At 41.2% G+C, this 14,822-nt stretch overlaps 1 protein-coding gene across 1 annotated transcript in view; it reads right to left on the minus strand.

Annotated features, from left to right (window-relative positions):
- lrig1 (leucine-rich repeats and immunoglobulin-like domains 1) overlaps positions 1-13,643 on the minus strand; it is a 38,209-nt gene extending 24,566 nt beyond the window's left edge. Inside the window, exons 1-3 of the mRNA XM_044170498.1 lie at positions 12,539-13,643; positions 1,060-1,131; positions 44-118 (exon numbers count right to left, since the gene is read on the minus strand). Of these exons, the coding sequence (XP_044026433.1) occupies positions 44-118; positions 1,060-1,131; positions 12,539-12,741 (350 nt within the window). The 5' untranslated portion in view covers positions 12,742-13,643. The remainder of the gene's footprint in view (positions 1-43; positions 119-1,059; positions 1,132-12,538) is intronic.
- Positions 13,644-14,822: the final 1,179 nt, after the last annotated feature.

Raw genomic sequence — 14,822 nt, forward strand, 5'->3', positions numbered from 1 at the left:
GATAATTCTGGTACCATGGTAAGCAGTAAGGGGCGGTACTCACAGGTAGAGAGATACAATCCTGGAAGCAGCCTGTCCTAAATCTGGTATGGAGGTCAGCTCATTGTGGTCCAGCCGCCTGAAAGTGACAAACACATATAGTAGAGTATAAGTTAGAGAACAAAACTGTGCCCTGAAGGAAAACACAAAGAAATGCACAAGAATGATATGCTGTTATGAGGTTAGAGGACTTAGATACTAGTAGATACTTCCAAACCGAAAGAAGTAGGAGCACAGGAAAGAATTTTAGTAGCCTTACTGGTGGAAATAAATCTCAAATTTAAGCACAAAAAAAACAGAGCATGTGTCAAACTGAAGCTACACTCAATGTTTGTGAAGTTGTACTTGTAATTTCTACATAAAATGTACATGCTGGCTGAGATGCCACAGTGTTGTCGGGGCTATTCCACATGCTCCATCACATGAGGCAATCAAACCCTGTATAAATCAAAAGATTTCAAACACGACTTGTCACGTCTGCCACAGAGCAAGTAGCAAGTCATCCTTTTAAAAACCAAAAATAACATGGGAGTAAAACAGATGTCGAGGAGCGTATGACTGGCCGTCCAGCCTGCCAAAGATGTCACCAGTGTGTATCACCTGTTAGCTTGTGTGTGTATGTGTCTTGTGTATTGGCGCTGAGTGACACAAAGCCAAGCCCTCTCCTCACCATATAAAATATTTACAAGGCCAGCGTTGGACACAGTATCGGGTGGTGGAGGGGAGGCTTAATATAGAAAACCACCACTTTATTCTCAATTGGACTTAGTTCAAGGCAACACATACGAGGATGCTACTATAAGGCAACCATGGACGTTAGTCAGAATTAAGTCATTGATAAAAATGTATCACAACTGACACTCAAAATCAAAATTAAAAAACTAAGCTAAAGTCAGACACTCACGACAGAGAAAAAGAGACTAACAGGGCCAAACACAAGTCCATTAGAATGGGGTTTGCTGTCGACTGCCTCGATGGAAATCATGTGCATGTGTGAGTATTTTGTTGGTCACTACTTACAGCTCTCTCAAGTTGGGAAGGTTGTCAAAAGCTTCAACACTGATGGCGGTCAGCTTGTTCTGGCCAAGATTTCTGAAAAAAGAAAAGATGTAAATAAAAAAGTAGTTCAAGTCCATATATCCCTAATAGAAGACAGGGGAGGAGAATTATTCAAAATATCAGCAGCGCAACAACATTTTTCATAACTTTTATTGTATTTGCCATAGCCATTTTTTAGTAGTTCAAATACAGATCCTGATCAATAACAACAATTATCTCTCCCATCTGACAAACAGCCTCATTCGTCCACATTAAGTATGCCTGAAAACACTGCAGTACATTCATTCAGCTGGCCTTCAAGGAGGGCTAGATCAATACTATCAATACAGAGTGTCTCTCTCTCCTGGCTCACTTTCCAAACATAACCCACAGGCTATTCATCTGCAGCAGTCAATTTGCACTTTAGACTAACAGTGTATTTAATAGCTGGCACTTGACTTGTACAGAGGCTTATTAGAGTGATTTGTCCAGTGATATAGCGTTACCACCGTCATAGAGCAAGTGAGAAGGAGGTGGTATGTGTGTACACCTAACACACATCTGCATTTCAGACTGAGCTTCCCACGCCATATTAATCAAATTTATTCCACGCATAAACAAGTGCCATCTCTGTCACACACACACACACACACACACACACACACACACACACCTCCTGCCTGGCTGGCATGCAGACTGCCTGTTGGCAGAGAGGAGGCTGCAGTGAGAGTGGTGTTTGTGTTTGTGTGGTGGGGTTAGGCTAGGCGAGACAAAGGGAGCCCACAGCTCCGAGCCGCCTGCCTCCCGCCCCTCCATCCCTCTGTCCAGACGTGAGAGACGGCCCAGGAATGTTTCACAGGCCTGCAGAGAGATGGCTGCTTGTTCCCAGAGACTGGGGACACTTTTACCTGATGCAACACATTCCTCATCCTCTTGTCCCACTGTGGCCTTAAAAGACTGCCGTGGGGGGAAAGGGGATTTGGGATGAACTCTGTGGCAGAAGCTGTTACTTCATGTCATTAATTCTTCATTTTAGAGAAACTATGAATGGATATTAAGAAAGCTAATGTGAAGAGGCTGGGTCATTACTGTAGTATTGTCCTACATCATACACACACTTTTTTACTACTATTTATTCCTATCAATCTTAATCACCATCTCACTTGACAGATTTCCCTTTCTTGTCTTCTGTGCTCGATTGCAGATAATGGCAGTCTCCCTCCTCAAGTCCTTCTCCATGCATGCGTGCGTGCGTGCGTGCGTGCGTGTGTGTGTGTGTGTGTGTGACAAGATAATAACAGAGCATGTGTCTGCCCTCCAGGCATAGGCCTGACAGGGAGGTGTGCATGTGTGTCTTTATGTTATGATCATTTACTGGGGCATCTCCCATCGCAGCTTAGATCACTAAATTGTCGTCCCCTGCAACAGGAGGCAATTACCTCGTTATGGTGAAGCTAAGTGAAATATCACATGGCTTTCCTATGGGCTGCCTCTGCCTGGAGGTACATTTATTCACCCAACACACACACAGCTCAGGCAACACAAACTTGGGAGAGCGCTGTCATCTGGAAGAGCAATCACTAGTTTTTATCAACCTGCTCTTGGCACAAAACAGGTCAATAAAGTCTACTACTGAACTTTGCATTACAAGCAAATAAAGATTTATCCAGGAAAATCACCTCAAAAGAGCTTTTTTAGCATTTAAAAAGGTGGAGGAAATTGGCTATGCACATATTCATAGGCATGAAACTCAAAGCTTAAAATAAAGAACAGGGCAAAACAGAACAAAGGGATGACTAACAAAAAAAGCAAGTCACGTTTGAGAGCCAAACCTGCCATACTGGTGCTAAAGGCCACAGCAACAAAACTGGTCCTTTGTGTGTGTGTATGCAAGCATGCATGTGCTGCTTTCTCTCTCACCTATGGCGAGTCAACTGAGTTTCTTTTTCTCTCCATCTCATTCAGACAGATTTATTTTCTTGCCTATCAGATTAGATAAGTTTCACAGAGTTTTAACACCTACTGTATGAGGCGAGGGTGATAACGCTGGTTTCCCTCCCTTCCCCCTCTCTGCTTGGGGGGGACTCCAGTGCTAAGCATGGTTAATGCTTTCCAGAAAGTAACCTTACAATCATGCTGTTTCTGGAAGAATTTGCCGAGCCGGGATCAGAAGCCTAGAAGTCATTACAGTTTTTGACTATGAGAGATGTAGACACCAAGACCAGCAGAAACAAACGCACTGAGAAGAATGAGAACCACCTTCCAAATACCCTGTCAAACTCGACACTAAGTGCAGAAAACAAACCAGTGATGGCACATAAGTTTACATCATATAAGTTTACATAAGTTTACATCATATAATTCAACCAGCCAAAAACGGATGTATAGTTGAGATGGGAGCGGTCGTCATGATTAACCATGGCAAACATTAAAAAGCAGTTTGCCTTAATGCTTCAAACACATTCCATTGTATGGTACAACTAGTTTATACAAATGGGCAGGACTGTTTGACATTATTCACCGGGATCAAAAATCGACAGAACTCTTTGCCAGGTACTCTCCACTGAATTCAAGCTGTTCTGACTGGTGCACTGCAGCCAGGTGAGCATTTTGTACATTATATTTTTAATGGTTGAAAAAGACAATTTAATTGAATTATTACAATTAATTAATTAATTAATTAATTAATTAATACTGATGCACTAACCGTTGTTTTACAAGTATCATTTTAATGTAATTTATCACTTTATCAATTTGTAAAAAAATTGTCAAATAATCAAACAATAACTAACTTACTACAGAAACATGCTATGATTATTGTGGTGGCACATTCCAGCCTCCATTCAGCACAAAGTTCCTCTGGAGTCATCATATTCACATTAAAATTGTATTCACAAATATAAAAAACAGGTCCCATTCAACAATTATTGTCTATTCTAAACTGCTCAAGCCGACATTGCAACTGTGTTCTAGCAAACTGCTGGCCATCAGTGAGCACAAAGGTCAGCATAACCTCTTTTTTGTCAGCAGAACTGGAGAGACTAGAGACAAGAGGGCAGTTGGAAAGAGAGCTGGTCTGGGATAAAGAGGTGCAGTTACACTCCCACCTTCCAACCCCACCCAGCCGCCACAACCCAAACGCCTCCCCACACATTCCAAATAATAACCACAAACACAGAGACTGTTAAATATCAGGAGGAAAAAGCTTTTCTATGGAACATGGCAGAAATTTGAAACGCAAGGCTGCAACATAATAATACCACCAAAGAAAAACAAATAATCAACCACCTGTTACCCTGAAGCAGTGTCACTAGTTTTGAAGCAATCAGTCAGTTAATGAATCAATACAAAATTAATTGATCACTGTTTAGGTCACTGATTAGGCCTAAGTCATCTATCAAGTATTAAAAGACATGCGGCCCCTTGCTTTTCTCTCCTTTCTATCATTATAAATATGTACAACTTTAAGTATTTGGACTGTTTATGAGGGGCATTTATCTCTTTTTGTTATAGGCTTAACAAAATTAATTGCTAGATCAACTGATAATCAGCCAAGTACTGGAAGGATATATGAGCAATCTGAGACATTAGCTTCAATGTGACCGTGCCTGGAAAAGACAAGTCTTCAAAAGACAATGTGATAAACTCATAAAAGGCCCGTTTGACTAAGCAAACTGTCTAAGGAAGAAAAAAAAAGGGCTCAGCGCCTGCAGTAGACCGTCATTGCTGGACCATGTAGCTGATCTGACACATAAAACTCATTAAAAGGCTTTAAAAAAATTGCTGTGTTATGGGTGCTGTGGGAGAAGAGGAAACCTGGGAGAACAGGAGTGATGTCATAGCATATGACACTATGCTTGTAAGTCAGCACACAGTCTGTGTGTGGGAGAGAGATATGGGGAGGGAGGAAGAGAGCGGGGACTTACACATACAGAGATCCATCATCATTATCTTTCCCATTTCTATCATAGACAAATGCAGTGTGAACTTTGCTCACTGAAAGTGTGAAGTGATGTCAGTGATGAGCCTTCTGTAGTCCAGCTGGAAGACAAAGGCCCTTTAATGTGGTCGATTTCAGAGCATCATAAAACTAGTCAAATAATAACCTGAGTGTCAGAGGGCCAGACACACACATACACACACACCACTCTTCCTGTCATTAAGAGCCAGTTTATAGCCAGGCAACTGCAGTGAGAGTGTACACAAAGCTAACACCAGCTCCAGGCCACCATTTTACACACCAGTCATACAGAGGAAGGAAAGAGGCAGAACAAAGCCAGTATCTTATCAACTCTGACAAGGTTAAAAGCATAAGCTGACAAACAAGATTTGCAATAATAATGATAAATGTGATGAGCTAAAGTCTGAGTAAAACACCAGTAAATGTGAGATCTTGGGATGGTGAGGAGAACTTAGGTGCAAGATCAGAGAAATGTGGCGCTGATGGGATCAGCATATTTCACCATTTGCATTACAGATTTCCACCACCCCCCGCGCAGCCAACTCAACAAAGGAGTTGCTCCAGCCTTTGAAATCAGTCAGGCTAGGAGCGTGACTCAGTTTCTGAAGTTTTCCGTGGCACGAAGGCGGGCCACATCTTGGGGCCATGTGCACCACCATTCTTCACTCTGCTGGTTTGGGGCTGAAGCAAGGGATGGAGCGGGGCACTCCAAACAAACAGGGAGAAGGTTGGGAAAAGGGTCTGCACTAGCCCGAGGCACTGCATGAACCCACGGCCAGGCCTGACGACGCCAGCCTGGACAGTTGAGCTGCACAATAACACTAATGCTGTCCACACTGCATACATGTATGTGGACATGCTGTCCACACACAAACACACACACAATCATACTCATGCATTTAACACTGGATTCCAGCAGGATAACAATGTAATTTGTTACAAATGGCATCGGGCTACTTCATTAGGAGTAAAAGGAAATGAGTGTCTCCAATTAATCTGAAAGAATAACATAAATACTGTACGTCTCTTTAGTGAGGCTATTGTTTTAGTACCGTGCAGACTTCAAAGGGAACACAAATACAGGATCGTTAGTCAATTTTTTCCAACTTTTTGTTTATTATACTAACAGAGCAAAATTCTGCAATAATTACACTCCAGCCAGTGGTGAAACAAGTGTCTAAATAGTGGGCTGTGCTATCTTAACAATCTAAGGGAATGTGAATGTGTGGCTGTCTAGACAGCGCAGCTCTAATGCTCCTTCCCTTTCTACAGTATCAGAAAGTACAGAGGCTAATATGGGGGTGGGGGGGGGATGAAAAAAAAAAACGTTTGGCCCAACTTAACACTCAGAGATCCACTCACTTCTTGAAGGACTGCCTGTTTTCTGGGGAGAAGCTGCTTCATTTGCACAGTACCTCTCCCTCTTTGTCCAAGTCACGCTTTTTTTTTTCTAACATCTTCTCCAGATTTCCAAACTCTTACCAGATGTAGAGAATTCGTAGAGAATTCACAGATGATTCATCGATCAAGCCCACTTTGTAGACACCGACTTCGGGGGAGAGGGAAAGGTGGAAAAAAGACTTGGCGCCCTAAAGTGTCTTCACAAAAGGGTCATCTATTCTGCTGACTGGATTCCTGTAGAATGACTTGTGGCAGCAGCTGTTTGATTGTCATTAAAGCCAGTGCGAGGCCATGAGCTCATTCCATATCTCTATGTTAATGTCAGACTTTATCTGTTGTTATTAGAGATGGGGCACAACCTTAGCTGTTCCTTCCTAATTTGCTCACAGCTAATGTTTTGCATGAATCATCTCAATCAGTTAAAAGAGGATCATTTACAATAAAAAAATAGATTGCTGCTTTAAATATATATATATATATATATATATATATATATATATATATATATATATAGGAACTCCCTGTACTTTCACTACCCAACTTAATACCAAATAGCCTGATAAGGGAGGAAAAAGTGAAGAGCAGCTGATAAAAATCAGTGCCAATGATAATATCATCCTAAACCCTTCCAAACGCTCGAGTTTGACTTTAAAATATCCACAAGAGGACATGCGAGACTCAAGGCTAGGGAAACTATGACAATAAACAAACTTGGTATAATCACTCCCAATACCACAAGATTACAAGGCTGCATAGCGAGAAATGCCCTAGAAACCACAAGGGGCTCAGCTCTGCCCTAACTGCTGAAATGTTCACCTGTTTAAGCAAGAGAAAAGTTTCTGCAGTATAATGTTCATACATCAGCCAGTCCTTCTATCAAGTTCAAACTTACTAACAGTAGAAATGGCCATGATAAGTAGAGTAAGTAAGTAAAGTATTTCTGATTCTGATTTCTGATAGAAATCTGTACCAAGGGCAAGCATAGTCTTACTGTGGCATTATTTTTGCATATTTATATTGTGCTTGTATGTCGCAATATGTGACAAACAAGCAGACAGTCCTGTAATGTTTCATTTCCTCTGGGTTTTCTCAGTGTGTTACAACATGTGTGACAGTGGTTGAGGTTTCTGACCACTGACAGGACTTTCACCAAGTACTGGAACCAGCCTGAAGGCAGCAGCGGCAGCAGACCGTGACATTGACAAAACACTTCCATGCAGTGGGCGGAAAATGCCCCCCCCCCCCATCATATTCCCCCAGGCCAGGTGATCTGCGGCCCCACCCTCTGCCGACCAGGCAACAACCAGCCAGCTGAGCTCCCTGCCCCTGCCAGGAAACCACCAACACAAACCCATTTCCTGAGGGCAGAAGCCAAAACCAACAGTTGGGGGTGGTGTTTACCAATAAGGCTGTACTGTGTGGTTTAAGGCTATGGCTTGGGGTTGAGTCACAGCAGAACGTTCGGTGTACACCAAACATTATGGCCAGCACATTGGGAAACTTGGGAAACCACTTGGGAAACACTGGGTTACAAAGGGGACCATTCAAGATAAGGCTTCTTCTTCCCTTTCACCAGAGTTGCTGCAAGCTGGTGCAAGGACTCAAGACTGACAATTAAAAATAAAAGACAAACCCCATTAAAAACTGTAGCTTTCTGTAACAGTAAAAAATGAAAAGGATTTTACAATGTCACAGGAGAAAAGACGGAGAGGCGCTGGCAAACAGACACCATGCATCTGCTTTATCTCTATCCAACGACAGCAATCTCAGCCAAAATTAGTAATGTTCATGCTTTTATTTACTTGCAAAACCCCATTACGCCTGTGGCACTGTGGGAAAAAATGCTTTTTATACACATTAGCGTGGCTGCAAATAAGATAAGGCACCACTCCTGAGAGGGAATATGTGACTACGTGAGAGCAAACTTGCTTTGAATGTTATTAGGCTATTCATCAATCAGAAACAATGGACAAACATCTGAGACTGGTGGTCAGTTTGTTAAACGGTAGAAGCACTGATGTAAAACAGCAAAGGGTACGATTGAGAGAAAGAAATTCATGACTGCAGAGGATGAAAACCTGTGTGGTCAATCACAGGGATGGCACAAAATAATAAATAATTGATACAGCAATATCCTATGGTCAATTTTCTTGCAAAACATTATCAATTCATTAGTGTTGCAATAAGTTATTAATACACTGTAGTAAATTATTGTTTTTCTTCTTTAAAGGGCATGCTCCTAGTCAATCACACATCTTCCCTACGACCCTAGTTCCCCTCAATCTCGCATCATCTCTCCTTGTTAGCTCAGTCGGCTCTGGCAGGATGTGCCAATATGTTTGTTTCTTTGATTCCTCATCAAGGCCGCTTTCTCACTGGGGACTATTAAAATCAGGGTTCTGAAGGGAGATTATTTTGACAAGTGGAAAGCATTAGGGCTTTTTATTTCACCTTCAGCCACAGGACTGCTACTGATGGATAAGCTGCCAACACCTACCCACTAGCCACCTATCTCCCCTGGAAACATATTCATCAAGGTTCCCAGAATAACTCCTACAAAGTGCTCTGAAAGTGACTAAAAACAGTGCTACCTCAGAGTAGGAGGTGAGAGACCATTATTCCACTTATTTGAAATTAATCATAATGTCTTGTAGTTATAAAACTGTGGATTGAACACATTCAAGGGAGTTAAAGGATGGCCTCGATAATTTAAGGCACCCCCCCCCCCAAAAAAACACAGAGAAGATAGTGTCACTTGTACAAGCATCAGAAGCTACCTCTGCACAGCTAAAAGCTAGAAATACATTTTTTGTCCAAACGCTCACACCAGTTTGATCTAGCACTTTATATTATGGGTTAGCCAGAACCCCTTTTTTGTTTATGTGCATGTATTAAATGAGCAGGTGGCTGCAGCTATCATTTAAGCAATAGTGGTGGGGGAATCGTTGCTGTTGTAGAAGTATTTTCTTGTTGACACAAAGAGTAAATTGCAAGAACTTGTTTTCTGTGGAGCCTTTCTGTCACAGCAATATATCCTAGACATTTAAAGAAGCGTGTGGTTATTTTAAATAAAAAAAGATTGGTATTTTATATTTCCATGTTGTCTACCAGAAAGTATGAGCATGTTGCCAACATCATTTGCCACCTGCACAAAACTCCTACAAAAGTACTGCAACGCTCCTACATCCTGGTGGAGCTATGTTGACTCTCCTTAAAAACTATTTCCCTCTGTGATGCTGTATAAAAGCAGGTCCTGAGGTACTACTGCTGTGTTCATAACTGTAATCCCAATTTAAGAGCCTGTATTAAGATAATTGCACCATTTACATGACAGAGCAATCCTTCTTCGCCCACACAAAAGGGTGGGAAATTGCAATTTATTTTAAGCTGGATTTATCCTCTCTGCTTGAACTACCTTCATTTTATAGACAGTAAAGCAGAACATAGAGGACTTTAACAGTCTGTAAGTAGTTGTACAAAGCACACATGTACGATTAATTGGGGGGGCTTCTTATCGATTCACAACTGCAGTTGCACACGTTTTAGCTAGCCTACTTGTTTAACAGTCAAATCTGCTGCTGCTGCTCCCTCCCTGGGGTAAACATAACAGAGACAGTCGATTCTACACAGATTTCACTTGGCTCAGATGCCTGAAGTTAGAGATGGACAAATGCACTTTGTTCAAAACTAAGGCTCTGTGCACTGCAAACTGTCACTCTCTGTCAGCTCTAGTGACTGTTACACTGTACTGTAACCCTTGCTATATTGTCATTTGCACAAACACTACAGTTTCCCTTTTGTCTGCGAGTAACATACACCCACAGGCAGCACACACACATTCTTGTGCAAAGGCAGCACTCAAAAACTAAACTAACAACTTTCAACCCACAACACAAAAAGTAATTTCATCCACTCAAGTGGACAGGACTTGGCGTAAGGTACCTTATAATGGGATCACACCGGGCCACAAGTGAAATTGTCCATACTTGTTTCTTTGGGTTTACAGTAATCATCGGCTAATCTGTCTCATTTACAGAGCCCGGAGGAATAGAGCTGCTTTCCCTTTGAGTTACCTGCCAACATAATGTGACTATCTCAAGTGCTGTGGAAATATGCAACCTAGGTGTTTTAAAAGATAATTCAAAGCCATAAAGCCATTCCCTTAGAAAACAACAAGACTGCCGGTCCTTAAATCTTGACCGATAAGGTTTGGCCGAGATAACAGAAGCAGACTTGGAGCGAGACAGGGCTCACGCAGGACCCTATCTTCACACAAACCAAAAGGTTAAGAGCAGCTGTTTCAGATGGGACATTTGTCCCACAGTAGTTGTCCATTGTCGATGAGGACAGAATGAGCAGTGTGTGTCTGCGTACATGCATGATAAACAGTGTCTGCACTTGAACTTGGCTAAGTGGTGCTTCAGGGCAATGAGGCTACCCGGGCACAAGTGCCGTTATTCATGTTTTTAGAGGACTTTTTAAAAGTTGCATTCCTCACTTCCCAGGGGAAGATAAACTGCCTAACACAGGAACCTGGGAGCCAGAGAAGTCTTTGGGTCTTTAACCCCACATTCCCAGCAACAAGCACACAAACAGATGCTAATAATTCTGTAACAAGATGCCTAGGACAGGATTCACAATTGCCACTGGACATAGTGGTTGCAATGTGCAGCAGTGAGAGCCAAAATGTTGATTGGGAGGACAGAGAGTTGTGTTGTCTGTAAATAAATTGTGTCAATCAACTTTATAAGTGCCGGAGTTCCTTAAACATTGGAGGACGGTCCATTAAAATGTCCCAAATTGGCTCATTTCCTAAATTAACTAAACTGGTGTCAGTCTTATCCTGAGGAACCAATGCTTAATTTACAAGAAATGTAATTTGTGAACTTTGGCTAGGAAACAGGAATTGAGGTAATAGCTACCTGTCATAAATCTGAATGAAAAAAGCAGAGGTTTATTTGTTATGACATGTTTGGGTCTATTTGTTTACTTGCCCTGAGGGGACAGCTTGTTTATTCTAACACTGGAAACATGAATACATTTTTAGATAGATACATTAGAATGCACATGTCTAGTACCCATGTGTCAGAAACTATGAAAGATATAAAAATTTACTGTTGGCAAAATATGATAAGTCGTGGCCTGTAATATTTAATTACATTTCTGAGAGTTAATCCAATTTTCAGGCAAACTAACTTTAAATTAAGATACATTACACTCGGAATTTTATAAATAAAGAAAAATATGAGGGGAAATTGAAGTCTGACAGATTAAGAAGAGTTTTCAAACTGACAGGATAATTTTAAGACCCAGAGTTCTTTTAATTATCTACAATATCTCAATGTGCCCTTGAGCAAGGCATTTTACCCCTAAATAAATGATGTCCACTAACAGAATACTGTGTTTGTGTATGTCCCTCTTCTTGCAGTTATCATTACACCTGTTAAATTGCTGTATATACAAGTTATCAAGCCTGATTAAATACGTTTTAAAAAAGAAAAGCGTCATCACGTAATGTTGAAATAGACAATGGATACTAGAATACTACATTTGGCCAACTGTCAAACTCAATTAAGAAACAATTTGGCCTGTTGTCCCGTGTGTGAAAGATGAGGTGAAAACTTGCATAAATAATCCTAATCAAGTTACAACGTGATGTGTCAGGACTGTCTGAGCAAATAGTGCTAGTGGTTTGTTGTTCCATTAGTTTCCTCCGGGGTACTTAAATGGGGTAACGGGGGTCCCCCAGCAAAATGAGAAACAATTTAATTTACTTTTAAAACGTACTCACTCAAAGTTACAGCTATGAAGAAGGAATAAACACTACTACTCTGACAGCTAGCCTCACTCTCCCTGTTACAGTAGACAGACAATTATGCAACAACTCAAAGCAGAACCACAAAAATCTTCTCAGACGGGATTCCTTGAGAGAAAACCGTAACAACAGGGGTCCATTGCCTAATTGATATTTATTTGAGTCTTTGACAAAAAGTTTTAAAGTTTCTATGTTATTATGCACTTTTCACTTCATTACAAACATTGTTACCCCGTTATGGGCTGGTTAATAAATAGGCAAGGGCAACTAAGCGCTTTACTTACAAGGAAACAGTCCGGACGGGAAGGTCCAGAGGCGTAGCTGTCAGCTCCAGATTGCTACAGTCCACTGAATATCCGTTGCAGGTACAGTTCTGGGCACACGGCAAGTCTGAACTCAATCCATAACTGATAAACAGTTCGACTGACAAAATTAAATAAAAAACACAACGAGAAACATATCCAAATCGTCCCAGGGACGCCGCCATTTTGTATCCAGTTTAATAGCGCGGCCGCTAGGTCTCCTCGTACACACAAACTGGAATATTAATGTAGCTTCGGAGAGACTGAATGCCTTGTATAGCACATTAATTGTCTTCTTGTAATACAGATGCTAGTACGAATAACTGTGGTGCAGTAAAACGTTTTCCATCCCAACAACAGTCATTTAGGACACAAGTTCCCAGTCCAACTTTCTCCTCTGGTGTCCGACGCGGGCTAAAAAAAAAATCAAAGGTGATTTCACAGATTAACTAGCTAGCTAAAAGTAGGCAACAGCGAACTTGTATTCCGCCCTGAACTTAAATTTAAGTTGAAAGAGTGTGTTCATAAAAGGCTACGAATTACTTTATCGATATCATAACTGCTTTTGGTGACATGTTTGAAAACATGCAACAGCAAAATGTTAAAGGACACAGTGCGCCCGGACAACTCTCAAAATAACTGTTGATCAACGGAGCAGCAGCAAAACTCTTTAAAACATAGCAAAACGTTTGAACTGTCACTTCAGGTGGGGTTATAAAATGTCCACTACAAACTTGAAGATTTAGTCAGCAAATAACTTTTAAGTTAAGATACGCAGGAATAGTGCCGAAAACTCCAGCGTTGGTCTCTCAAACCGAGCGCTGCATATCGTCCAAATCTCGCCAGCACTTCGCCGCTGTAGTCGAATAAATCCAACTTTGAAATACACACAGCCCGTTCCAGAAGAACTCAACCAACAGCTTATCAGGTGTAGTCTGTGGTCACAAAACCTCGACGATCCGATTAATAGCAAAATAGAGTCCCCCCCTCCTTCCGACCGTGCACCACCATCATGAGTTTTTTCCTTTCTTGAGTTACTTTTCCTTTTTTTTTCCACCGGTGATCGTTCCGTAGTCCCACGTTGGATGCACAACAGCGATTCCATGGTCCTCCCATGGATCGCCGCGATTGGCTGGTGCGATTTGATGGGCGGGTCGGGTCTTAACCTCATTGGTCGTTACGGGTTCTCCGTTCATCGCGGAGTGGGAGAGCCTTTGAGCGGCTGTCAGTCAGCGATTGCTGGCCCCGCCTATGTTTCCCACCCCGGGGTGTGAAACCGCACCACCTCCTCTCACTCTCACTGCTTCTTAAAGAGACAATCACTGGGATCAAGCTCTGTAATCGCATTATAACAAGCCATAATAACATAATTGGTTTGAATGCCATAACAATGGCATTTAAAGTGTTTGTTTGTAAGACTGAAATCAAGATTTACATGTAAAAGTCAGTGAGGAAGTAACAAACAGTAGCTACCCTATGTTTCCTTCAATCTTCTTGAGGGGAGGGGATTTTAAGTAGAAAACAAGCAACTAGTGTTACTTGGCCAATTCTACTAACACTCTTATTAATACTGCCATCAAAACTATTGAATTAGTAGGTGTGCCTCCACAAATTGAATTTAACCTCATTCTTCAGCTCTGTAAACGATCATCAGCTGCATGTATTTACAGTGGTGAGAAGTAAGAGAGTAAGTGAGAAGTATATTTACTCAAAAAAAGTACTGTACTTAAGTACATTTTTGAGGTACTTGTACTTTGCTTGAGTAGGCTAATTCCATTTTATGTTACTTTATACTTCTACTCCACTACATTTCAGAGAGAAATATTGTACTTTTTATTCCACTATTTCCATTTGATAAATTTAGTTACTAGTTACTTTACAGATTCAGATTATTAATACAAAATATTATCACCAAATGTGATGTATTATCATAGATTCAGCTGCACAGCAGTAAATAAAGTAATTACAACTAGCCACACCTTTACCAGCTGCAACATTTAAGTGATACATACATTAATCTAGCAATGATGATAATCCAGTAATATAATATACAGTATTCTGAAATGGGCCATTCATGCAGAATGCATTGGAATGCATGACTTTTACTTGTAACCGAGTATTTATACACTGTGGTATTGCTACTGTTAAGTACTTCTTTCACCACTGTCTATTTATAACATCTGATTAATTTGATGTGCCCTCAAACTGTTCAGTTTGCCACATTCTGAAGAATTGATCTAGTTCACGTGTTTCATTAAGTAAATGT

Source organism: Siniperca chuatsi, linkage group LG2, assembly GCF_020085105.1.
Source record: "Siniperca chuatsi isolate FFG_IHB_CAS linkage group LG2, ASM2008510v1, whole genome shotgun sequence".
In the NCBI taxonomy this organism is placed as follows: domain Eukaryota; kingdom Metazoa; phylum Chordata; class Actinopteri; order Centrarchiformes; family Sinipercidae; genus Siniperca; species Siniperca chuatsi.